This window comes from Perca fluviatilis, chromosome 23 (genome assembly GCF_010015445.1).
Source record: "Perca fluviatilis chromosome 23, GENO_Pfluv_1.0, whole genome shotgun sequence".
Lineage (NCBI taxonomy): Eukaryota > Metazoa > Chordata > Actinopteri > Perciformes > Percidae > Perca > Perca fluviatilis.
The window spans coordinates 408,589-434,270 of record NC_053134.1 but is presented as its reverse complement, the minus strand read 5'-3'; the positions used below and the strand labels follow the sequence as shown (position 1 = coordinate 434,270).

At 45.7% G+C, this 25,682-nt stretch overlaps 1 protein-coding gene and 1 pseudogene across 1 annotated transcript in view; both read right to left on the bottom strand.

The window, feature by feature from the left end:
* svopl (SVOP-like) overlaps positions 1-9,780 on the bottom strand; it is a 23,091-nt gene extending 13,311 nt beyond the window's left edge. Inside the window, exons 1-5 of the mRNA XM_039792394.1 lie at positions 9,677-9,780; positions 6,208-6,317; positions 2,933-3,021; positions 2,138-2,236; positions 395-466 (exon numbers count right to left, since the gene is read on the bottom strand). Coding sequence (XP_039648328.1) covers positions 395-466; positions 2,138-2,236; positions 2,933-3,021; positions 6,208-6,317; positions 9,677-9,711 — 405 coding nt within the window. The 5' untranslated portion in view covers positions 9,712-9,780. The remainder of the gene's footprint in view (positions 1-394; positions 467-2,137; positions 2,237-2,932; positions 3,022-6,207; positions 6,318-9,676) is intronic.
* A 5,506-nt stretch (positions 9,781-15,286) lies between these two features.
* Positions 15,287-25,682, bottom strand: part of LOC120553338 — a 52,033-nt pseudogene continuing 41,637 nt past the window's right edge.

Genomic DNA, 25,682 nt, shown 5'->3' with positions numbered 1-25,682 from the left:
ACGCACGCAGACACACAGAGAGAGAGACACACACACACACACACACACACACACACACACGCACGCAGACACACACACACACACACAGACACACAGAGAGAGACACACACACACACACACAGACACACACACACAAATATCAAGTATACACAGAAATATACGTGTATATTGTTGTGTATAGTGTGTTAGTATTGTGGAGAGATGTGAAACCTGCAAAATAGTTTATTTCTGTTGTCATTTCTTTCAACATTTTTGTGTTTTTTTTTTTTCCAAAAGGAGGCAGGAGGCATCTGTGATTGGGTGTATACACACATACATACACACAGGCAGCCAATCAGTGGACAGTGTCAGTTTAAATATATTCATGATACAACATAGTAAAGATGATTCTCACCTTCCAGCGGCCGTATCTGTCAGCGATGTATCCAGACAGAACTCCACACAACATGAACCCTAAGAACACCATCTGAGACACAAACACTGAAGGTGAATCTCAGGACCAGGGCCAGGGCCAGGGCCAGGACCAGGACCAGGACCAGGACCAGGACCAGGACCAGGACGCAGAATTACGAATCCCACTATGGCAACGCCAAGACAAACCCTACGAAGCAGCTTGATTGGTTAAGGTTAGGATAGCCGATTGGTCAGGGGATAGGACCTGAACCAATGGGGTTACGTTACCTTACGTTCTCATGGACACCTGGCCAATAAATGCTATTGAAGGGCGGGTCTTGGCGTGGCCATAGTTGGATTCATAACATCGCGCCCAGGACCAGGTCCTGGGCCACATGTTGGGAAACTCTGAGGGACATGTAATGATGTGATGATGTGATGATGTAATGATGTGATGATGTAATGATGTAATGATGTAATGATATGATGATGTGATGATGTAATAGTGTGATGATGTGATGATGTAATGATGTGATGATGTAATAGTGTGATGATGTGATGATGTAATGATGTAACGGTGTAATGGTGTAATGGTGTAATGATGTAATGGTGTGATGATGTAATGATGTGATGACGTAATGATGTGATGATGTAATGGCGTGATGATGTAATGATGTGATGATGTAACGGTGTAATGGTGTAATGATGTGATGATGTAATGGTGTGATGATGTGATGATGTAATGATGTGATGATGTAATGACGTGATGATGTGATGATGTAATAGTGTGATGGTGTGATGATGTAATGATGTAATGACGTGATGATGTAATGACGTGATGATGTAATGACGTGATGATGTAATGACGTGATGATGTGATGATGTAATGGTGTGATGGTGTGATGATGTGATGATGTAATGATGTAATGACGTGATGATGTAATGACGTGATGATGTAATGACGTGATGATGTGATGATGTAATGATGTAATGACGTGATGATGTAATGACGTAATGATGTGATGATGTAATAGCGTGATGGTGTGATGATGTAATGATGTAATGACGTGATGATGTGATGACGTGATGTGATGATGTGATGATTTGATGACGTGATGATGTAATGGTGTGATGGTGTGATGATGTAATGATGTAATGACGTGATGATGTGATGACGTGATGATGTGATGACGTGATGATGTGATGATGTAATGATGTGATGACGTGATGATGTGATGATGTAATGACGTAATGATGTGATGATGTAATAGTGTGATGGTGTGATGGTGTGATGATGTGATGATTTGATGACGTGATGATGTAATGGTGTGATGGTGTGATGATGTAATGATGTAATGGTGTGATGGTGTGATGATGTGATGATGTAATGACGTAATGATGTGATGATGTAATAGTGTGATGGTGTGATGATGTGATGATGTAATGACGTGATGATGTGATGACGTGATGATGTATGAGTGATGATGTGATGAGTAATGATGTGATGCGTGATGATGTGATGATGTAATGACGTAATGATGTGATGATGTAATAGTGTGATGGTGTGATGGTGTGATGATGTGATGATTTGATGACGTGATGATGTAATGGTGTGATGGTGTGATGATGTAATGATGTAATGGTGTGATGGTGTGATGATGTGATGATGTAATGACGTAATGATGTGATGATGTAATAGTGTGATGGTGTGATGATGTGATGATGTAATGATAAGGAAACTCACGGTGGAAACGAGGGCGACCTGCCAGTCGCTGAGACGCCACTCACACCTGATCTCTGGAGAGACGACAGCTAACAGCATGATCTCCATCGCCTCTAAGATCTACACACACACACACACACACACACACACACACACACACACACACACACACACACACACACACACACACACACACACAGTCAGACACACACACACAATCAGACACACACACACACACACAGAGTCAGAATAATTATATATGAGTACTAGCCATATATGAATACCTGTGTGTATATGAATACCTGTGTGTAGTACCTGTGTGTAGATGAATACCTGTGTCTAGTACCGGTGTGTAGTACCTGTGTGTAGATGAGTACCTGTGTGTAGTACCTGTGTGTAGATGAATACCTGTGTGTAGTACCTGTATCTAGATGAATAACTGTGTGTAGTACCTGTGTGTAGATGAATACCTGTGTGTATTATCTGTGTGTAGATGAATACCTGTGTGTAGTACCTGTGTGTAATACCTGTGTGTATATGAATACCTGTGTGTAGTACCTGTGTGTAATACCTGTGTGTATATGAATACCTGTGTGTAGTACCTGTGTGTAATACCTTTGTGTATATGAATACCTGTGTGTAGTACCTATGTGTAATACCTGTGTGTATATGAATACCTGTGTGTAGTACCTGTGTGTAATACCTGTGTGTATATGAATACCTATGTGTAGTACCTGTGTGTAGATGAATACCTGTGTGTAATACCTGTGTGTATGTGAATACCTGTGTGTAGTACCTGTGTGTATAAGTACTCACGGTGGCGCTCCCCATGATGAAGAAGAGGAGGATGTGAAAGCGGCCGAAGCCGATTTTCTCCACAGCGTCTTCTACCGTGAACGTCTCGTCTGCTGGACACACTTCATATATTTATTTATTTTATTATATATATATATATATATATATATATATATATATATATATATATATATATATATATGTATATGAGATATATATATATAGTATATGGATATATATATATATATATATATATATATATATATATATATATATATATGTATATGGGATATATATGGTATATGAGATATATATATATATATATGTTGTATATGAGAGATATATATATATATGGTATATGAGATATATATATATATATATATATATATATATATATATATATATGGTATATGAGAGATATATATATATATGGTATATGAGATATATATATATATATATATATATATGAGATAGATAGAAGTCCATTTAAAGAGGTGTTGAGATGAAAGAGGCTCGGTGCTGCCCTCTGGAGACTGTAGGAGGAACTACACCTGCTGACAGATCACATCACTACTCCACCCTCTCTGATTATAGATTATACATGATAGAAGACGATACATTTTAAATTTAGCAAGGAAATGTGTGTTTTGGTAGATTATTTCTCTGTGGTAATAATGATTTTTGGCAATAAATGTTATACCGTTGGAAAGCCTGTTTAGTTCCCTTTCACATGGTGCCCCATCTGTAAGGAACAAGCATTTATGGGATGAGAAACAGCGCTGAGTATGTGGGTTGTGCTCATGAAAAATTTGCCAAATCTTTGCCAATGCCAAACAGCTTATTCTTCCATTGACTCGTTTGGTGTTTGGTGGATTGGATGATTGAAGTTTGAAGAAACAAGACATATTGGCAATTTAACAATTTATTCATTTCACAACCAGGAGCCTCAGTAGCGTGCGGAAGAACCATACACAGCCACAACAGCCTGGCACCTCCTCCTCATGCTGGTCACCAGCCTGGCCCCCCTCCTCATGCTGGTCACCAGCCTGGCCCTCCTCCTCATGCTGGTCACCAGCCTGGCCCTCCTCCTCATGCTGGTCACCAGCCTGGCCCCCTCCTCATGCTGGTCACCAGCCTGGCACCCCCTCCTCATGCTGGTCACCAGCCTGGCCCTCCTCCTCATGCTGGTCACCAGCCTGGCCCTCCCTCCTCATGCTGGTCACCAGCCTGGCACCCCCTCCTCATGCTGGTCACCAGCCTGGCCCTCCTCCTCATGCTGGTCACCAGCCTGCCCCCTCCTCCTCATGCTGGTCACCAGCCTGGCCCCTCCTCCTCATGCTGGTCACCAGCCTGGCCCTCCTCCTCATGCTGGTCACCAGCCTGGCCCTCCTCCTCATGCTGGTCACCAGCCTGCCCCTCCTCCTCATGCTGGTCACCAGCCTGGCCCCCCTCATGCTGGTCACCAGCCTGGCACCTCCCTCCTCATGCTGGTCACCAGCCTGCCCCCTCATGCTGGTCACCAGCCTGCCCCCTCATGCTGGTCACCGCTGGCGGCCTCCTCCTCATGCTGGTCACCAGCCTGCCCCTCATGCTGGTCACCAGCCTGCCCCCTCCTCCTCATGCTGGTCACCAGCCTGCCCCCTCATGCTGGTCACCAGCCTGGCCCTCCTCCTCATGCTGGTCACCAGCCTGCCCCCTCATGCTGGTCACCAGCCTGCCCCCCTCCTCATGCTGGTCACCAGCCTCCCCCTCATGCTGGTCACCAGCCTGCCCCCTCCCTCCTCATGCTGGTCACCAGCCTGCCCCCTCATGCTGGTCACCAGCCTGGCCCTCCCTCCTCATGCTGGTCACCAGCCTGCCCCCTCATGCTGGTCACCAGCCTGGCCCCTCCTCCTCATGCTGGTCACCAGCCTGGCCCTCCTCCTCATGCTGGTCACCAGCCTGGCCCTCCTCCTCATGCTGGTCACCAGCCTGGCACCTCCTCCTCATGCTGGTCACCAGCCTGCCCCCTCCTCCTCATGCTGGTCACCAGCCTGCCCCCTCATGCTGGTCACCAGCCTGCCCCCTCCTCCTCATGCTGGTCACCAGCCTGGCCCTCCTCCTCATGCTGGTCACCAGCCTGGCACCTCCTCCTCATGCTGGTCACCAGCCTGGCCCTCCTCCTCATGCTGGTCACCAGCCTGGCACCTCCTCCTCATGCTGGTCACCAGCCTGGCCCCTCCTCCTAATGCACGAACAGCACGCCCAAGCTGATCCCACAAGTGTTCAATGGGGTTGAGGTCAGGACTGCTGGCAGGCCATCCCTCCTCTCCACTCCCACATCCTGGAGGTAGTCTCTGATAAGCCCCGCCCTGTGGGGGCCAGCGTGGTCATCTTGGAGGAGAGAGTTCGGTCCCAGACTCTGGAGATATGGGGTTGCCACTGGTTGCAGAATCTCATCTCTAAAGTGTCAATAGCAACAGCAGAATAAGCTGTTTGGCATTGGCAGAGAAGATTTGGCTTTTTTCATGAGCACAACCCACATACTCAGTGCTGCTGCTCATCCCACTAATGCATGTTCCTTACAGATGGGGCTCCATTAGAAAGGGAACTAAACAGGCTTTAACGGTATAACATGTATTGCCAAAAAGCATTGTTACCTCAGAGAAATAATCTACCAAACACAAATTTCCTTACTTTTTGTGCTAAATTTAGATGCCAGATTATAGATTATATGGTGCTGCCCTCTGGAGGCTGTAGAAGAAACTACACCTGCTGACAGATCACATGACTACTCCACCCTCTCATATTATAGATGATAGATAGATGATAGATGATAGATTATAGAAAATAGATTATAGATTATAGATAGATGATAGATTATAGATAGATGATAGAAGATAGATTATATGGTGCTGCCCTCTGGAGGCTGTAGGAGAAACTACACCTGCTGACAGATCACATGACTACTCCACCCTCTCTGATTATAGATGATAGATGATAAAAGATAGATTATAGATGATAGATAGATGATAGATGATAGATTATAGATAGATGATAGAAGATAGAAGATAGAAGATAGATTATAGATGATAGATAGATGATAGAAGATAGATTATAGATGATAGATAGATGATAGAAGATAGATTATAGATGATAGATGATAGAAGATAGATTATAGATGATAGATAGATGATAGAAGATAGATTATAGATGATAGATGATAGAAGATAGATTATAGATGATAGATAGATGATAGAAGATAGATTATAGATGATAGATGATAGAAGATAGATTATAGATGATAGATTCCCAACCGTTGCTCTTGTTGTTGTTGTTGGGCTGGCTGTCGGCTGGTTTCTCCTGCAGTTCTACCTCCTGCAGGTAGATGGCGCTCACCAGCTCCGTCTTCATGTTTTCACCCATCCTGAGAACACAGTTTTATCATCATCATCATCATCATCATCATCATCATCATCATCATCATCATCATCATCATCATAGTTCACCAAATAAAATATGTAACAAATCACAAATAGAAAAAATGAAATAAATAAATAAAGAAGTAAAGTGAGTCTGAAAGACTCTGCAGAGAGATTCCTGTTTCTGTTTTCACCTGTCAACGGTCAGTGAACAGTAGTTAACAGTAGTTAACAGTCAGTGAACAGTAGTTAAGAGTAGTTAACAGTAGTTAACAGGCAGTGAACAGTAGTTAACAGTAGTTAACAGTCAGTGAACAGTAGTTAAGAGTAGTTAACAGTAGTTAACAGGCAGTGAACAGTAGTTAACAGCCAGTTAGCAGTAGTTAACAGTAGTTAACAGTAGTTAACAGTAAGTGAACAGTCAGTTAGCAGTAGTTAACAGTAGTTAACAGTCAGTGAACAGTAGTTAACATTAGTTAACAGTCAGTGAACAGTAGTTAACAGTAGTTAACATTAGTTAACAGTAAGTGAACAGTAAGTGAACAGTCAGTTAGCAGTAGTTAACAGTAGTTAACAGTCAGTGAACAGTAGTTAACATTAGTTAACAGTCAGTGAACAGTCAGTTAGCAGTAGTTAACAGTAGTTAACAGTCAGTGAACAGTAGTTAACATTAGTTAACAGTCAGTGAACAGTCAGTTAGCAGTAGTTAACAGTAGTTAACAGTCAGTGAACAGTAGTTAACATTAGTTAACAGTCAGTGAACAGTCAGTGAACAGTAGTTAACAGTAGTTAACAGTAATATGAACACTGCTCAGTACAAGATTTAACCGGGACGCCGCCACCAAAGGCTGATGATGTCGACTACGTTTTAATCTGCCAAAATTTGATCATCCCCAAAAATTGCCTTCTGCCTTCTGAGGAAAGGGTGCAGCCTGTTAAAGCTGTACCGCCCACTTCACACATACACACACACATACATACACACATAAATACATACATATATTCATACACACATACACACATACATAAATACAGACATACATACACACACACATAAATACATACATACATACACACATACACACAAACACACATACATACATACACACACACATACATACACACATAAATACATACATATATTCATACACACATACACACATACATAAATACACACACACACATACATAAATACAGACATACATACACACATAAATACATACATACATACACACACACATAAATACATACATACATACACACACACATACATACATACACACACACACACACATACATACACACATACACACAAACATACATAACTACATACAAACACACATAAATACATACATACATACATACACACACACATACATACATACACACACACATACATACATACATACATACATACACACAGACATACATACATACATACACACAGACATACATACACACACACATACATACATACATACATACACACACACACACATACATACATACACACACATACATACATACATACACACAGACATACATACATACATACATACAGACATACATACAGACATACATACATACATCAACAAATGACAGCAGGTATGAGCTCCCTCCAGACGCACCATCACCAGAAGAACACACCAGTTGTATGAGAAGGAGACACCTTTACAACGTGTTCCTCTCACTGGGGACTACTGGGCATCACTGGGTAACCATAGTTACCTCGGAGGTACAGTTTTAATGTTATGATTATGGCTCAGGATTTTGTGGGCAGTTTTATTTTATATATATAACTAACAGGATAACATGATTTGGTATTTGCTTTGATTACATTGTTTAAGTTGAGATTTACACTAAATATTGTATTTAACTGCTACTGTATGAACTAAATGCTGATGTTAGGTGTTTGCAGAACACATGTTATGGCACGTTCCTTCATATGGCAGAACATTTAAAATAAAATTGAGCTATACACTACTTTTGAATTCATTATTGGATTTTGCGTATTACAATGCAATTGAAAGTTTTAATCATTGCCCAGCTCTAATATATATATATATATATATATATATATATGGGGGTCTCAGATGATGAGCCTGTAGAGAAGTGTGAAACACAGTACACCTGTCCAACCAGTTCACCTGAGATCTAACCAATTAATCCTCACACACAACCCGGATAAACCAGAAATCAGCCTACTGTACCGGACAATACACACACACACACACACACACACACACACACACACACACCACACACACACACACACACACACCACTGTAAACAAGATTAACAGACAAACAGCCCCTGACCTTCTCATGGTCATGACTAATTTCCCTCATTGCTCATTCTAAATGGTTATATCATTCACACACACACACACACAACACACACACACACACACACACACACACACACACATACACACACACACACACACACAGAGAGAGACAGACACACACACACACACACACACACACACACACACACACACACACACACACACACACACACACACACACACACACACACACACTTTGCTCCTTCTACTGTAAATCACGTCACAGTTGTGTATCGGTTTCTTTCTAAATGTCTGAACCGGTTTTCTATCCGGTTGTTTGAACCAGATGTTCATTCGTTCTTTGTGAAACTTGTATATTTAATCACATATTTCTGTTGAATGCAAACTGAATCCATTTAAATCAGAGTACTGTTCAGTGGCTTCAAAACATCCAATCAGTGAGCCCGCAGGTGTTCTACAGGTGGATACTGGTCCACCAAACTTCGTTCAAAAATCCATCAATTGAATGTGCTCGCTTGTCAGAGCCATCGCTCTCTGGTCTTTAAGCTAAACAGACCGAGAAGCCTTTGTCGATTATAAGAAATCTGATCGTCTGCAGTTTGGCCCTCGTCCAACGGTTAAAAAGGTGAATAATTCCGAGCCGAATTAACGAGAAGACACTTCTAATACGTCTTTATTTGTTTTTTTGCCATGTTTGTACATTTTCCATCATAAATCATGAAGAAAACGTTAAATAGTCAGATTTGAACGGAGGTTTGGCGGAAAGTTTCGTGTCAGTCTAGGAAGAAAACGCCGAGCGATAAAGTTGAATATCGGTCATAATCTCTGATGTAATAAAGCAGAACCTGTAGAAACATATTTGTGTTTAATACTAGACTACTTATAGCAACATTAGCTTCGTGTTAGCTTCATGTTGTCCCGCAGGAGGACGTCAACAAGCCCCAAATGTTCGGCAGCGTTCCCGCAGATTCTCTGAGATTAATCAAAGTACTCACACAGCTGTCTGTCTGTCTGTCACCCGGAACCTGTCTGTATGTCCGCGGGGTCTCTGCTCACACAGCTGTCTGTCTGTCCGCGGGGTCTCTGCTCATTCTGATGAAGAATCTTTAATGTAAAATATATTCCGCTGTAAAGAGTCGCTGTACCTGCCCAGGTGTATCAGGAAGTACCAGCGTCATCAGCGTCATCGTCTCTGTGATACCGGCGCGAGGGGGGTGGAGGGGGGTTAACTTCAAAACAAAGTGAATAATTATTAGAGGAAGTCATAATTTTACAGTTGAATGTGTTTCATAAAAACTTTAAAAAATCAGAAATAAAGTGAAAACACGTAGAAAGATAAGGTCACAATATTTGAAGGAAAAAGTTGTTGTATTTATTTGACTTTATTCTAAAATATCACAACTTATGACAAAGTATGACTTCATTTTGACTTATTGGTTTTAAACATCCTAAATATGAATCTTTTTTAATGTTTTCTGACAGAAACTTCTTCTTCTTCTTCTTTGTTTAGTTGTCTTTGTTTTTTTGGGCGTTGACCGAAATTATAGAAGATTTACCTGATCACTGGGTGTGTGTGTCTGTGTGTCTGTGTGTGTCTGTGTGTGTGTGTGTGTGTGTGTGTGTCTGTGTGTGTGTGTGTGTGTCTGTGTGTGTGTGTGTCTGTGTGTGTGTGTGTGTGTGTGTGTGTGTGTGTGTGTGTGTGTGTGTGTGTGTGTGTGTGTGTGTGTGTGTGCTGTGTGTGTGCTGTGTGTGTGTGTGTGTGTGTGTGTGTGTGTGTGTGTGTGTGTGTGTGTGTGTGTGTGTGTGTCTGTGTGTGTGTGTGTGTCTGTGTCTGTGTTGTGTGTGTGTGTGTGTGTGTGTGTGTCTGTGTGTCTGTGTGTGTGTGTGTGTGTGTGTGTGTCTGTGTGTCTGTGTGTGTGTGTGTGTGTGTCTGTGTGTCTGTGTGTGTGTGTGTGTCTGTGTGTCTGTGTGTGTGTCTGTGTCTGTGTGTGTGTGTGTGTGTGTGTGTGTGTGTGTGTGTGTGTGTGTGTGTGTGTGTGTGTGTGTCTGTGTGTGTGTGTGTCTGTGTGTGTGTGTCAGTCTGCATGGTAAGGTGCTCTATGAGAGTGTGTGTCATGGTGGTAGTGCAAATAGGGTCAATAGTGCAAGGATAAAGTCTAGAGACCAGCATTAAATATGGACAATATAAGAGAATAATGTAAACATAGTGATATAAAAACTATAGCAGTGCAAGAATAAAGTTAAAAAAGACCGCATTAAATACTGTATGGGCATTATAAGGGAATAAAGTAGACAGTCACAAATCAACAGTCAATGCTAGAGGTTTGAAGCAATAGTGTTACAGACATTGTTCAAATATTCAGTCAGACCTCAGACCATGCTGGGGGAGGGAGGGAGGGAGGGGTTGTGTATATGGGCTAATATAGCCAGTAAACAGTGTAAACCGTGGAAGCAGTAAACAGTGTAGTAAGCAGTGGGCCAGTGGACAGTCAGTACATAACTGTTGTTATAGGAGGTAGAGGAAGTGGTGGAGAGGAAGACTATGCAGAGAGGTCTCTCTCTCCTCTTCCCTTTAGTGAAGCATTGTAGAGTCGTATGGCCCTGGGGACAGATGACTTCCTCAGTCTGTCAGTTACACACACACACACACACACACACACACACGCGCAACACACACACACACACGCGCGCGCACACACACACACACACACACACACACACACACACACACACACACACACAACCGACTGGTAGAACATCCAGAGGAGCTTGCTGCAGACATTAAAGGGGTGACAGAATGTAAAACCTAGATGTTACCCTGTCCTAGTGTAATAAGGACAGTTTGGAGGGTAACCAGGACCTACAGAGAACCCCAGAGTCCCATCAACACCTCTTTCCTCTGCAGAGCTCACTATCTGAAACTGCCTCTGAAAACAAATCTCAACAGAGCTCAAAGTTGACGTCAACTCGGTGGCTGTAGCTTATTTGGCTCTACCTTATCTTTGTCACGCCCCAACATTTACATACACCACTGATCTGGGATCAGTTTGTCTTGTGAAGCTAGGTCGCGCTGATCTCAGAAATGTTATACATTGTTCGTGTGATATTTCATTACTAAATTCGCTTCTGAGACTTTTTTATGCGAGAAATCAACTATGTAGAGCTCAAATATGGGCCGTTTTACGAAAATGTATAAAAAAATGTCTAATTGCAAATTTAGTATGATTGTTTCAGAGTTCAGGAGCTCCACAGTATGCCGTGGGAGAGGCCAGTGCCTGCCAGACGCCTCAGGATGAATAAACTAACAGAACTCTGTATCTAGTGCTTTGTACAGTAACTTTAGATGATGAGCTTATGTCTCGGCCGAAATGAAGTTTGAAGCCAGCGGCGCCGGGCGTGTCTGTAGTTTGGAACGTTACAGTGTGACAGCTCAGCTGGCGCTGAGAAAAAAAGGGATTGTGTGTGTGCGCAGCGCTGTCTAAGTGTGCCTGTGTGTGTGTGCGTGCGTGCGCAGCGCTGTCTATGTGTGCGTGTTTGTGCGTGCATGCGTGCGCAGCGCTGTCTATGTGTGCCTGTGTGTGCGTGCATTCTTGCGCAGCGCTGTCTATGTGTGCGTGTGTGTGCGTGCGTGCGTACGCAGCGCTGTCTGTGTGCCTGTGTGTGCGTGCGTGCGTGCGCAGCGCTGTCTGTGTGCCTGTGTGTGCGTGCGTGCGTGCGCAGCGCTGTCTGTGTGCCTGTGTGTGCGTGCGTGCGCGCAGCGCTGTCTATGTGTGCCTGTGTGTGCATGCGTGTGTGCGCAGCGCTGTCTATGTGTGCCTGTGTGTGCGTGCATTCGTGCGCAGCGCTGTCTATGTGTGCCTGTGTGTGCATGCGTGCGCAGCGCTGTCTATGTATGTGTGTGTTTGCAACCAATCAGCATGCAACTCATCTAAATATTCATGAGCATACCATTTAAGGCAGAAAACATGTCGTTCATTCTAAGGCCAATTCACAGGGCTTCGTTAGGGCCCATAAAAGGGATTGGACCCATAGACAGTATATAAATGGACCAGCAGACCCCGTGTCTCTGGTCTGAGACCAGTGAAGGATGTCAGAAGTCTCTTTCCCGGTGCTGGCTGAGCGTTACTGAGCAGCCTCCAACTGAGCTTGAAGACGTAATGTGACGTGAGCAACCTGTCTGAAAGTGTGAAGTCTTCTGGTAGCTGTGCCGAGAGAAATCTCAATCATTCCCAATCTTACAGAGACGGAGAGCGTAGCTATATGTAAGGAGATAACATGGGCACAGGCTAATTACTGATCACTAACATGCTAGTTAACATTAGTCATTAAACCTAAACAGATAATGGAAGTCCAAACTGCCTGTGAGCTCTCCTCCTGTACTATACGGTAATTCCCTCTACTGTGTGACAGTAAGTCCTGCGGGTTATGACCCAATCGTTAGCCTATTGTTATAAAAAGCGTCTGCTACGGAGCCATAACATGAGGTACAAGGTAATGGAGCCTTTTATACATTGTCGTGTTTCTTTAGAAATAAACAACGGACAAATAGAGTCTTTAAACGCTTCAGATGGAAAGTTATTCTCTGTCAAAGTGACGTCAGAATGAATGGGAGTCAATGGGATGCTAACGGGAGGTGATGGCTTGTTAGCATCAGAATGAATGGGAGTCAATGGGATGCTAACGGGAGGTGATGGCTTGGTAGCATCAGAATGGCGCCGTAGGAGGTTCCAGTTCTGAAGCGAAGCTTACCCCCCTTGCTTAGACCTACGGAAATCCACCACCATGTCCTTGGTCTTAGAAGTGTTGAGTTGTAGGTGGTTGAGTCCTCCACCAGGCCCACTGGGGAGAGCACAGTTCCCTGTGTTTGTGTGTCTGTGTGCGTGTGTGTGTCTGTGTTTGTGTCTGTGTGTATCTGCGTGTGTGTGTGTCTCTGTGTGTTTGTGTGTGTGTGTTTGTGTTTGTGTGTGTCTGTGTGTGTTTTTGCCTGTGTGTGTGTGTCTGTGTTTGTGTCTCTGTGTGTTTGTGCCTGTGTGTGTGTCTGTGTTTGTGTCTTTGTGTGTGTTTGTTTGTGTCTCTCTGTGTGTTTGTGTCTCTGTGTGTTTGTGTCTGTGTGTGTGTTTGTTTGTGTGTCTGTGTGTTTGTGTCTGTGTGTGTTTGTTTGTGTGTCTGTGTGTTTGTGTCTGTGTGTGTTTGTTTGTGTGTCTGTGTGTGTGTTTGTGTCTCTGTGTGTTTGTGTCTGTTTGTGTCTGTGTGTGCTTGCCTGTGTGTGTGTGTGTGTGTGTGTGTGTGTGTAGTGTGTCTCTCTGTGTGTGTGTCCTTATCCGACATAGTGATTTTCCTTTAGCTGTTTACTGTATGTTTCTTGTGTTTGAAATCAAATAAAGAAATGATGAGTAAATCAAACCAGCGGCTCCAGTTTGAGTTTGAACACGTCTTTAATGTTTGTTACACAATCGTTGACAGGATCAGATCATTAAAACATTTCTGCTCTGGCCTCCGTTTCCCCCGGCAGCTTCACTGAGAAAACACCTGGATCACACCTGGCCTCAGAGAGAGGGAGGAGATGGAGGGGAGAGAGAGAGGGAGGGAGACGGAGGGGGGAGAGAGAGAGGGAGGGGAGATGGAGGGGGGAGAGAGAGAGAGGGAGGAGAGAGAGAGAGGGAGGGAGATGGAGGGGGAGAGAGAGAGAGGAGGGGAGACGGAGGGGGGAGAGAGAGAGGAGGGGAGATGGAGGGGGGAGAGAGAGGGAGGGGAGGAGAGAGAGAGGGAGGGGAAACGGAGGGGAGAGAGAGAGAGGGAGGGGAGACGGAGGGGGAGAGGAGGAGGGAGGAGGGAGACGGAGGGGAGAGAGAGAGAGGAGGGGAGACGGAGGGGAGAGAGGAGAGAGAGGGAGGGGAGATGGAGGGGAGAGAGGAGGAGGGAGGAGGGAGACCAGGGGAGAGAGAGAGAGAGGAGGGAGAGAGAGAGGAGGGAGACGGAGAGAGAGGGAGGGAGAGAGAGGAGGAGTGGAAAGGGGAGAGAGGAGGGAGATGGAGGGAGAGGAGAGAGGAGGGACGGAGGGAGGGAGACCACACACACAGACACGGAGGAATCAAGGAATGGAGGACACGCAGATGGATAACCAGGAAACGACAGCAAGGGAGGAGACCGGACAAACAGACAGAGAAAGCAGGTGAGCCAAATGGATCCCACAGAAGGCCCGAACAGCCCGTGTCAGGACATGATAGGACGACAAAAAAACACCACACACAGTGACTAGAGCTGAAAAATTTTTTTTTTTTTTTTTATATTGCCCTTTTTTTTAAGTATGATATGCTGCCACAGAACAAACCAACATCCCAGAATGGAGTCAGTGGAGGTCCCGATCAAAGGAGGAACGAGGAATGGAGGAAGGAGGAAGGAGGAAGCAGGAAGGAGAAGCAGGAAGGAGGAAGGAGGAAGCAGGAAGGAGAAGCAGGAAGGAGGAAGGAGGAAGGAGGAAGGTAGGAGGAGGAGGAGGGAAGGAGGAAGGAGGAGGGAGGAAGGAGGGAAGTGTGGAGGAAGGAGGAAGGTTAGGAGGAAGGTTAGGGAGGAAGGTGGAGGGAGGAAGGAGGGAGGAAGGTAGGAAAGGGCAGGAAGGGAGGAAGTTTAGGGTGGAGGTAAGGAGGAAGGAGGAAGTTTAGGGAGGAAGGTTAGGGAGGAAGTTTAGGGAGGAAGTTTAGGGAGGAGGTTTAGGGAGGAAGTTTAGGGAGGAAGGTTAGGGAGGAAGTTTAGGGAGGAAGGTTAGGGAGGAACGGCTGCTCCAGAAGTTTAGGGCGGAGGATGTTTGAATGATCCACTCGATGAGACGTGAATATGACGGACACGCAGACGGACCCTGTAAAGAACCGGAGGTCTCAGTCAGGAGACGGGGTCTCTCCTTTTGTTTTCCAGACATGGAGCGAGGTACAAAGTCAGTTTGGGTTTAGTGGCCCAGATGTGGATCAGCTCCAGAGAGTCCAGATGTGGATCAGTTAGTGCTTGGGGATTGGCTCCAGTGTTTCCACTTCTGAACTGGTCCAGACCAGTTCTGAACTGGTCCAGTGTTTCCACTTCTGAACTGGTCCAGTGTTTGTGGTTTGGCTCCAGTGTTTCCAGTTCTGAACTGGTCCAGACCAGTTCTGAACTGGTCCAGGCCAGTCTAAGGGTCTGAACTGGTCCAGGCCAGTCTAAGGGTAGCTGGTGACGGAGACCTGTTTCTGGGCCAGGCGGCGCAGCTCGTCCCTGATGGCCTTGATGAGAGACGCCGAGGTGTGGGCCGAGGGGGACGCGTCCTCGGGGGGGTACTCTGGGGGCGGTGATGTCATCAGGAGGGGGGGGGCCGAGGCGTCCCGCAGCGAGGACCCGGGCATCTGGAAAACAGAGGAGGAGAACTCGGAAAACGACAGCACCTGGAGGGAGGAGAGAGACAGACAGACAGACAGACAGGCAGAGAGACAGACAGACAGACAGACAGAGAGACAGACAGGCAGGCAGAGAGAAAGACAGAGAGACAGACAGACAGACAGACAGACAGACAGACAGACAGACAGACAGACAGACAGAGACAGACAGACAGACAGGCAGGCAGACATACAGAGAGACAGACAGACAGACAGACAGACAGACAGACAGGCAGAGAGACAGACAGACAAAACAGAGAGACAGACAGACCGACAGACACAGACAGACAGATAGAGACAGAGAGACAGAGTGACAGACAGAGAGAGAGACAGACAGACAGACAGAGAGAAAGACAAACAGAGAGACAGACAGAGAGACACACACACACAGACAAACAGACAGACAGACAGACAGGACAGAGAGACAGACAGAGAGAGAGACACACACACACAGACAAACAGACAGACAGACAGACAGACCAACAGACAAACAGACAGACAGGACAGAGAGACAGACAGAGAGAGAGACACACACACACACACACACACACAGACAAACAGACAGACAGACAGACAGACAGACAGACAGACATGATTATTCTGGATCACCGCTGATCCACAGGTTCCGTTTGGTTCTGGTTAGAAGTAAAGATTGATGAACTGCTCAGTCTGGTTCTGATACTCACGCTCTCTCTGCTGGCTCCGGGTCTGGACAGGTCCTGGTCCGAGTGCTGCTGGTTCCAGCTAGAGCCGGTGGGCCCGGAAACGCTGCGACCTACGCCGGGAAACGCTGCCATCTGACTGGACAAACCCATCTGGGTCAGGTGGTGCAGCTGTGCACCTGCAGGGGGACACACGCAGCAGATCTAACAACCTAAAAACTCATTCTGAGACGCACCGTGTTGGACGACACGGTCCTCCGAACGGTGTGAAACAGCTTTGAGATGTTTTCTCTGGTTTTCCAAGGGGGGGGGTAAGTTTCGCTTCAGAACTCAAACCTCCTACGGTGCCATTCTGATGCTACCAAGCCATCACCTCCCGTTAGCATCCCATTGACTCCCATTCATTCTGACGTCACTTTGACAGAGAATAACTTTACATCTGAAGCGTTTAAAGACTCTATTTGTCCGTTGTTTATTTCTAAAGAAACACGACAATGTATAAAAGGCTCCATTACCTTGTAGCTCACGTTATGGCTCCGTAGCAGACGCTTTATAACAATAGGCTAACGATGCTCATAACCACGAGACTTACTGTCACACAGTAGAGGAATTACCGTATAGTACAGGAGAAGCTCACAGGCAGTTTGGACTTCCATTATCTGTTTAGGTTTAATGACTAATGTTAACTAGCATGTTAGTGATCAGTAATTAGCCTGTGCCTATGTTATCTCCTTACATATACCTACTCCGTCTCTGTAAGATTGGGAATGATTGAGATTTCTCTCGGCACAGCTACCAGAAGACTTCACACTTTCAGACAGGTTGCTCACGTCACATCTACGTCTTCAAGCTCAGTTGGAGGCTGCTCAGTAACGCTCAGCCAGCACCGGGAAAGAGACTTCTGATATCCTTCACTGGTCTCGTCCAGAGACACGGGGTCTGCTGGTCCATTTATATACTGTCTATGTGGTTTGGTGGGTGTGTCCCAGGTAATAGCCAATCAGCTGTGTCTGTAAAGCGTGCTGAACGTGGCTCTGATCTGACTCCACAGCGCTGTGAGATAGAGCTGGACATGAGAGAATATAAATATGGTGGCTCTACAGAATGTCATGCAAGTTCTTTACCTGTGCTTCCCCCTACAGGCCGCGGTCTGGACGAAGAGGGGGGGTCCTCGTACTGCCCCCTGCTGGAATAAACCGACTCCTGCAACGGCTCTCCGGTGGACACAAACCCTCCGGAGCTCAGGCCCGGTCTGAAGAAAACACAATGAGTTCTGGTTCAGGCACAAACTACACACCTGGTCTCCATGTCTGTGTGTCTGATGGGACAACAATCTGTGAAACTGGTCCAGTATTAAACCAGAACCAAGCTGTAATGTAACCCTACAGGACTAATGTTCAGCAGCAGTTAGTCACTAAAAGTTCTGTTGTTGCTGCTGACAGACTCACATTATTATTCTAAGTGTCTGACAACATTATGGGATGGATCCCTACAGAGATAGACCTTTTAGTTAAAGAGTAAGATCCTTTTAGTTTAACATGAAACAGCCCCGAAATCACCATCACCAAACTACACCAGACTCCATGTAAATAATCAGGACTTTTATCATCGTAAAACACACTTCATTCAAAGTGGACCGAAACTAAATAAAACTACCGAAAGCCGTCTTGGTTCATCTATCCACGGTTCCAACAATCACCACTCTGGTTTGGTTGAAATAAACCCTTAATTCACCCATTTACATGTGGAGATATGCTGGCTCTATACACGCTAAAAGTCCTGATTATTTACATGGAGTCTGGTGGAGTTTGGTGATGGTGATTTCGGGGCTGTTTCATGTTAAACTAAAAGGATCTTACTCTTTAACTAAAAGGTCTATCTCTGTAGGGATCCATCCCATAATTTTGTCAGACACTTAGAATAATAATGTGAGTCTGTCAGCGGCAACAACAGAACTTTTAGTGACTCTAACTGCTGCTGAACATTAGTCCTGTAGGGTTACATTACAGCTCGGTTCATGGCTGCAGGTTAAAGCGTTCTCCCTTAGTACTGGACCAGTTAGTACCGGACCAGTTAGTACCGGACCAGTTAGTACCGGACCAGTCAGTACTGGACCAGTCAGTACTGGACCAGTTACATATTTCTGTTGACTGACCTTTGCAGCAGACCCTGGACGGATGCGTGAGACATTCCCAGCTCTGCGTATCTCTGCAGAAAGAGGAAAAGAAGAACAAAATGAAAAGCGAACATGGATTGATGGCGGACTGAAAATGGCAGGACGACACACTCACAGCAGAGAAGGGGCTGTGAGCGGGGGCTGCTGGGTAATAGCCTGGGGGGTGGGGCTGGGGGGAGGGGCTTACCCCGCTCAGCCCAGCGGCGCTGCCCTGCGAGGAAGGAGACACCAGGGCGAACGCGTCGTCCAGGAGCGAGTGCATCTGCTGCCGCGCCTCCTCGATGGAGGGCTGGGGGGGCATGTAGGGGGGGGGGGCGGGAGTCAAACACCTCGTCTGTAGGGGAGGGGCTGCCGGTGTCCGGGGGGAGGTCTGGGTCCGACTGGGAGAGACAGGAGACAGAATGGGTCAGTGCTGCATCCTCTGTTTATGTCCTTTATATCATTTTTAAATTCAGCACCATTTGATGTAACAGAGCTTTAAAGTGCCCATATTATGAAAAAAACCTTTTTCGGGGATTTGGGGTGTTATTTTGTGTCTCTGGTGCTTCCACACGCATAACTTTCACACTTTGAAAAAATCCATCCATGGTGTTCTGAGTGAGATCTGGTTTCTGAATGTGTCCTGCCTTCAGTCTCCTGGTGAGCTGGTCACAATCTGCACAGCTTTCTACGGCACTAGCCGAAACGAGCTGGCTAACCACAACCGTTAGCATGCTACCTCGTTCTCAATAGCAAAGCTCTGCTACAACACACACTAGTTCACCATAATCTCCAAAAGAACTACTTCCATGTGCTCCCTGGTTTAGAAGAAGTCTCCCAGCTAATCCTGCCTTGTAACTGACTGAAGTTGGAGAAACAGCCTTTCTTTTACTGTCTATGGAGCTAGCTGACATGAGCTACATCTGAGCTACTGAGCATGTGCAATCAAAGATAGTACAGAAGAAGAAGAAGAAAAGAGGTCTCACTCTGTAGCTAGAACAGAGACCTGAACACAGGGTGAAAAGAGGAGCTGCAGCAATGTGCAGTACAACTAAAATATGGTGTTTTTTGATAATTAAACCATGTAAACCTATTCTGGTACAACCTCTAAATACAATTATGAACCTGAAAATGAGAATAATATGGGAGCTTTAATATATTTGGTACCTCCACTTTACCCAAAAGCATCCCAGAATAGTGGTAGTTAGGGTAACTGTTACGGCTCGCTTACACACGGAAACAGAAACAGGGAAGGGAGAAAGGTGGTAATAATATCTACGTACTTTCACTATTTCAATCATCATTATTGTCCCTTCATGCAGAACTGTGAAGCTAACTGACCGAGGCTATGATGTATGATTTACCTCTAATACTCCTATTTTAATCTTGTACCTTAAATGAATATGTTTAAGCTATGTTTCCTATTCTTCTCCCAGGTCATAAGACTCTTCTGTAACTTGTGTTTCTGCTTACGTGGCGTTCTGATCAAGCTACGTCTGGGACTCAATCCAACAACTTGTTATCTAATGTTTGGAAGAGCATTGGGCGTCTGAGTAACCTTATATGTAGGGTTGGGTATCGTTTGGGATTTTTCCGATACCGAAGCTAAAGCGATACACCGGTGCCTGAACCGGTACTTTTTAATAAAGTAAAAGTCAGCGACTTGTGTATTGCTAAGGCCATATGGTCAAAATTAAAGATTTAATAATAATGTAATAACTATAACTTATAACAATGACTTATTTCACCAGTAAATTGCTGTTGAACGACAAAAACAACCACCAGATGGGAAAAGGGTTTTTACAATAACTTTGAATGCACCACGAGGCTACCAGTTTCAAGTGAACGCACCGTTGTGTTGTTTAATTCCGACAACGTTAGCTGCTGCGCTGCAGAGCAGACTGTTAGGTCCCGCTGTAGGAATCCTCTACAGAGAAATACACTCACACTTTACACTGTTTAAACCGTGTTTAATCCAGCAGCTAACATTAGGTTAGGCTAACGGTACCCTGTTAACTGCCCCTTGGGACCCTGTTAACTGGCCCTTGGTACCCTGTTTACTGGCCCTTGGTACCCTGTTTACTGCCTCTTGGTACCCTGTTAACTGCCCCTTGGGACCCTGTTAACTGGCCCTTGGTACCCTGTTTACTGGCCCTTGGGACCCTGTTAACTGGCCCTTGGTACCCTGTTTACTGGCCCTTGGTACCCTGTTTACTGCCTCTTGGTACCCTGTTTACTGCCCCTTGGTACACTGTTTACTGGCCCTTGGTACCCTGTTTACTGCCTCTTGGTACCCTGGTTACTGGCCCTTGGTACCCAGTTTACTGGCCCTTGGTACCCAGTTTACTGGCCCTTGGTACCCTGGTTACTGCCTCTTGGTACCCTGGTTACTGGCCCTTGGTACCCAGTTTACTGGCCCTTGGTACCCTGTTTACTGCCCCTTGGTACCCTGTTTACTGGCCCTTGGTACCCTGTTTACTGCCCATTGGTACCCTGTTTACTGCCTCTTGGTACCCTGTTTACTGCCTCTTGGTACCCTGGTTACTGGCCCTTGGTACCCAGTTTACTGGCCCTTGGTACCCTGTTTACTGCCCCTTGGTACCCTGTTTACTGGCCCTTGGTACCCTGTTTACTGCCTCTTGGTACCCTGTTTACTGCCCATTAGTACCCTGTTTACTGCCCCTTGGTACCCTGTTTACTGGCCCTTGGGACCCTGTTTCCTGCCCCTTGGTACCCTGTTTACCGCCCCCTGGTACCCTGTTTACTGCCCCTTGGTACCCTGTTTCCTGCCCCTTGGTACCCTGTTTACTGCCCCTTGGTACCCTGTTTACTGCCCCTTGGTACCCTGTTTACTGCCCATTAGTACCCTGTTTACTGCCTCTTGGTACCCTGTTTACTGCCTCTTGGTACCCTGTTTACTGCCCCTTGGTACCCTGTTTACTGGCCCTTGGTACCCTGTTTATTGCCTCTTGGTACCCTGTTTACTGCCTCTTGGTACCCTGGTTACTGGCCCTTGGTACCCAGTTTACTGGCCCTTGGTACCCTGTTTACTGGCCCTTGGTACCCTGTTTACTGCCTCTTGGTACCCTGTTTACTGCCTCTTGGTACCCTGTTTACTGCCCATTGGTACCCTGTTTACTGCCCATTGGTACCCTGTTTACTGCCCCTTGGTACCCTGTTTACTGCCTCTTGGTACCCTGGTTACTGGCCCTTGGTACCCAGTTTACTGGCCCTTGGTACCCTGTTTACTGCCCCTTGGTACCCTGTTTACTGCCCCTTGGTACCCTGTTTACTGGCCCTTGGTACCCTGTTTACTGCCTCTTGGTACCCTGTTTACTGCCCATTAGTACCCTGTTTACTGCCCCTTGGTACCCTGTTTACTGGCCCTTGGGACCCTGTTTCCTGCCCCTTGGTACCCTGTTTACTGCCCCCTGGTACCCTGTTTACTGCCCCTTGGTACCCTGTTTCCTGCCCCTTGGTACCCTGTTTACTGCCCCTTGGTACCCTGTTTCCTGCCCCTTGGTACCCTGTTTACTGGCCCTTGGTACCCAGTTTACTGGCCCTTGGTACCCTGTTTACTGCCCATTAGTACCCTGTTTACTGCCTCTTGGTACCCTGTTTACTGCCTCTTGGTACCCTGTTTACTGCCCCTTGGTACCCTGTTTACTGCCTCTTGGTACCCTGTTTACTGCCTCTTGGTACCCTGGTTACTGGCCCTTGGTACCCAGTTTACTGGCCCTTGGTACCCTGTTTACTGGCCCTTGGTACCCTGTTTACTGCCTCTTGGTACCCTGGTTACTGCCTCTTGGTACCCTGTTTACTGCCTCTTGGTACCCTGGTTACTGGCCCTTGGTACCCAGTTTACTGGCCCTTGGTACCCTGTTTACTGCCTCTTGGTACCCTGGTTACTGGCCCTTGGTACCCAGTTTACTGGCCCTTGGTACCCTGTTTACTGCCCCTTGGTACCCTGTTTACTGCCCCTTGGTACCCTGTTTACTGGCCCTTGGTACCCTGTTTACTGCCCATTAGTACCCTGTTTACTGCCCCTTGGTACCCTGTTTACTGGCCCTTGGGACCCTGTTTCCTGCCCCTTGGTAACCTGTTTACTGCCCCCTGGTACCCTGTTTACTGCCCCTTGGTACCCTGTTTCCTGCCCCTTGGTACCCTGTTTACTGCCCCTTGGTACCCTGTTTCCTGCCCCTTGGTACCCTGTTTACTGGCCCTTGGTACCCAGTTTACTGGCCCTTGGTACCCTGTTTACTGCCCATTAGTACCCCGTTTACTGCCCCTTGGTACCCCGTTTCCTGCCCCTTGGTACCCTGTTTCCTGCCCCTTGGTACCCTGTTTACTGCCCCTTGGTACCCTGTTTCCTGCCCCCTGGTACCCTGTTTTCAGGGGTAGTTAGAAAGCTTTGTCACCATGTAGGCCACGTTGTTGAGTCCGGGGTACTTCCTGTAGGTGGCGCTGTGGTCGGTGAGCAGCCGGTCCCGGTCGGTGTCGGGGAGACTACCCGGGCCGGGCGGTACCCGACGAGCCCGGGGGGAACGCCTCCCTCTGAAACACAGAAAAATATTATTTTTAATATATATATATGTATGTATGTTATACTGAAAATAATTTTTTTTTTAAATTAAAATAAACAAACTAAATAACAAAGAAGAAAAATTACAATTACAATTAAATGAAAACAATAACAAACCAAGCAAATAGAGAAATATCTTATATTATATATGTATATTACAGTATGTTACATGGCTAACATTAAGGTAGCTCACATTGAAAGAGACGGAAACAATTATTAAAACTATTATTAAAACAATTATTAAAACTATTATTAAAACAATATGTAATCACAGTTAGTTAACTGGTGATCTGTTAGTTGTCTGAGCGGTGAGCCCTCCTGTTACAATCAGTTTACACAACGTGACTAAATCAGCCTCAAACAGCTGATTTATGTGTGAAATACAACCATAACAGAATATGATGTCGTCAGTCGTCTATCTTGTCAGTTTAGATGTCGTCTCCTCTATCCGGTCAAACTCGAGGCCCGCGGGCCAAATCCGGCCCCTTGCAGGTTTAGATCCGGCCCGTATATCAGTTTGGGTTCACGATATATTTTAGCCCGCCTAGTTGTGCGCCAAACCAAAAACACAGGAAAGTGTTTTTTAAACTGTAATTACCTGACTTTCAAAGCAGAATACGACAGATTTGCTACTCTGAGACTCAGAGAGTTTAATATTCAGGCTGAGAAACAGGTTGTTGTTAAAAATGAATCTTTGTTTTGCTTGATTTGCTAAATTCTACGATGGCTGAGGAACTCTTTTGATGACTTTTGTAGGGCTTCATGTCAACAAAAATGTGACAAAAAGCGACAAAAATGTCGGAGAAAGCAACACGTTTACAAAAGGTGACAAATGTCTGAGAAAGCCACAAAAACGTTGGAATGAAAAACACAAAAATGAGGAAAAAAGCTCAGAAAATGTTAAAATAAAGTGACACGCAGTAACAAAACATGTCAATAAACTCTCCATGTCTGGCCCTCGGTGGGATTTTCTTTTTCCAGTGTGGCCCTCTGGGAAACTGAGTTTGACCCCCCTGATCTATGCAAACAGTTTAATAATAACAAGAGGGAAAGTATGGCTGTGTCTCAAAGCGCCTACTGTCACACTTCAAACACTGAGTTCTAAGTACAGTACAGGCCAAAAGTTTGGACACACCTTCTCATTCAGTGTGTTTCCTTTTTATTTTCATGACTATTTACATTGTAGATTCTCACTGAAGGCATCAAAACTATGAATGAACACATATGGAATTATGTACTTATGTACCACTAATTAACCCTGACAAAGCACACCTGTGAAGGTAAAACCATTTCAGGTGACTACCTCATGAAGCTCATTGAGAGAACACCAAGGGTTTGCAGAGTTATCAAAAAAAATGTTTTCAGTTATTTCACACTTTTTTGTTAAGTACATAATTCCATATGTGTTCATTCATAGTTTTGATGCCTTCAGTGAGAATCTACAATGTAAATAGTCATGAAAATAAAAAGGAAACGCACTGAATGAGAAGGTGTGTCCAAACTTTTGGCCTGTACTGTATATAGTGTAGATAACGCACTGAAAGTACCAGGATGTCCCCCTAAAACGGTCAAAAAGTTCAGTGTGGAACGATGGACGCTACGCGCACTAAACGGGCGCCATCTAGACTACGCAGCGGAAAGGGGCGGGACCAGGGACGTCCACCGGCAGCTGATTGGACGAGCGCGTCACATGGGTCTGGCTTCTCCCGGATTTCACAACAGAGCTTAACGGGCGGCTCGTTGAGAATACGATCTCATATTTTACTAAAATAGTTCACCGAAACATGTTTCTGAGAACATGTGAAGAGAGAAAGAGGCCGAGCAGTGTCTGAATCTGTCTTCATGTCAGATCAACAAAGATCAGTTTAAAAGATCTTCATCAGATCTTGAGAGGAGCCGAGCCCACCGCTACACATCTCCGGTGAGTGTTTTAACACGAGTGCTCCTTTTGGGACGACACTAACCGTCAGCAGTGGGACTACGGCAGGAAGTGGTCAGTAGGGTTGGGCATCGTTTGGATTTTAACGATTCTGATTCTGATTCTTCCTTCTGATTCCGGTTCTTATCGATTCTGGATTCCGGTTCTTTGAGTGGTGGAGTTGAAACGGGTCACATGCTGATTTCACAAATAAGAGGAAAGTTGTTTTTTTAACGGGGCTTTTTCAACGTAAAATAAAGCCAGACTAGAGCGCCGCTTACTGTGCTCCACGGCTGCAACACAACAAGCGTCTGGTTGCTACGGAAACCTAAACTGGCGCATGTT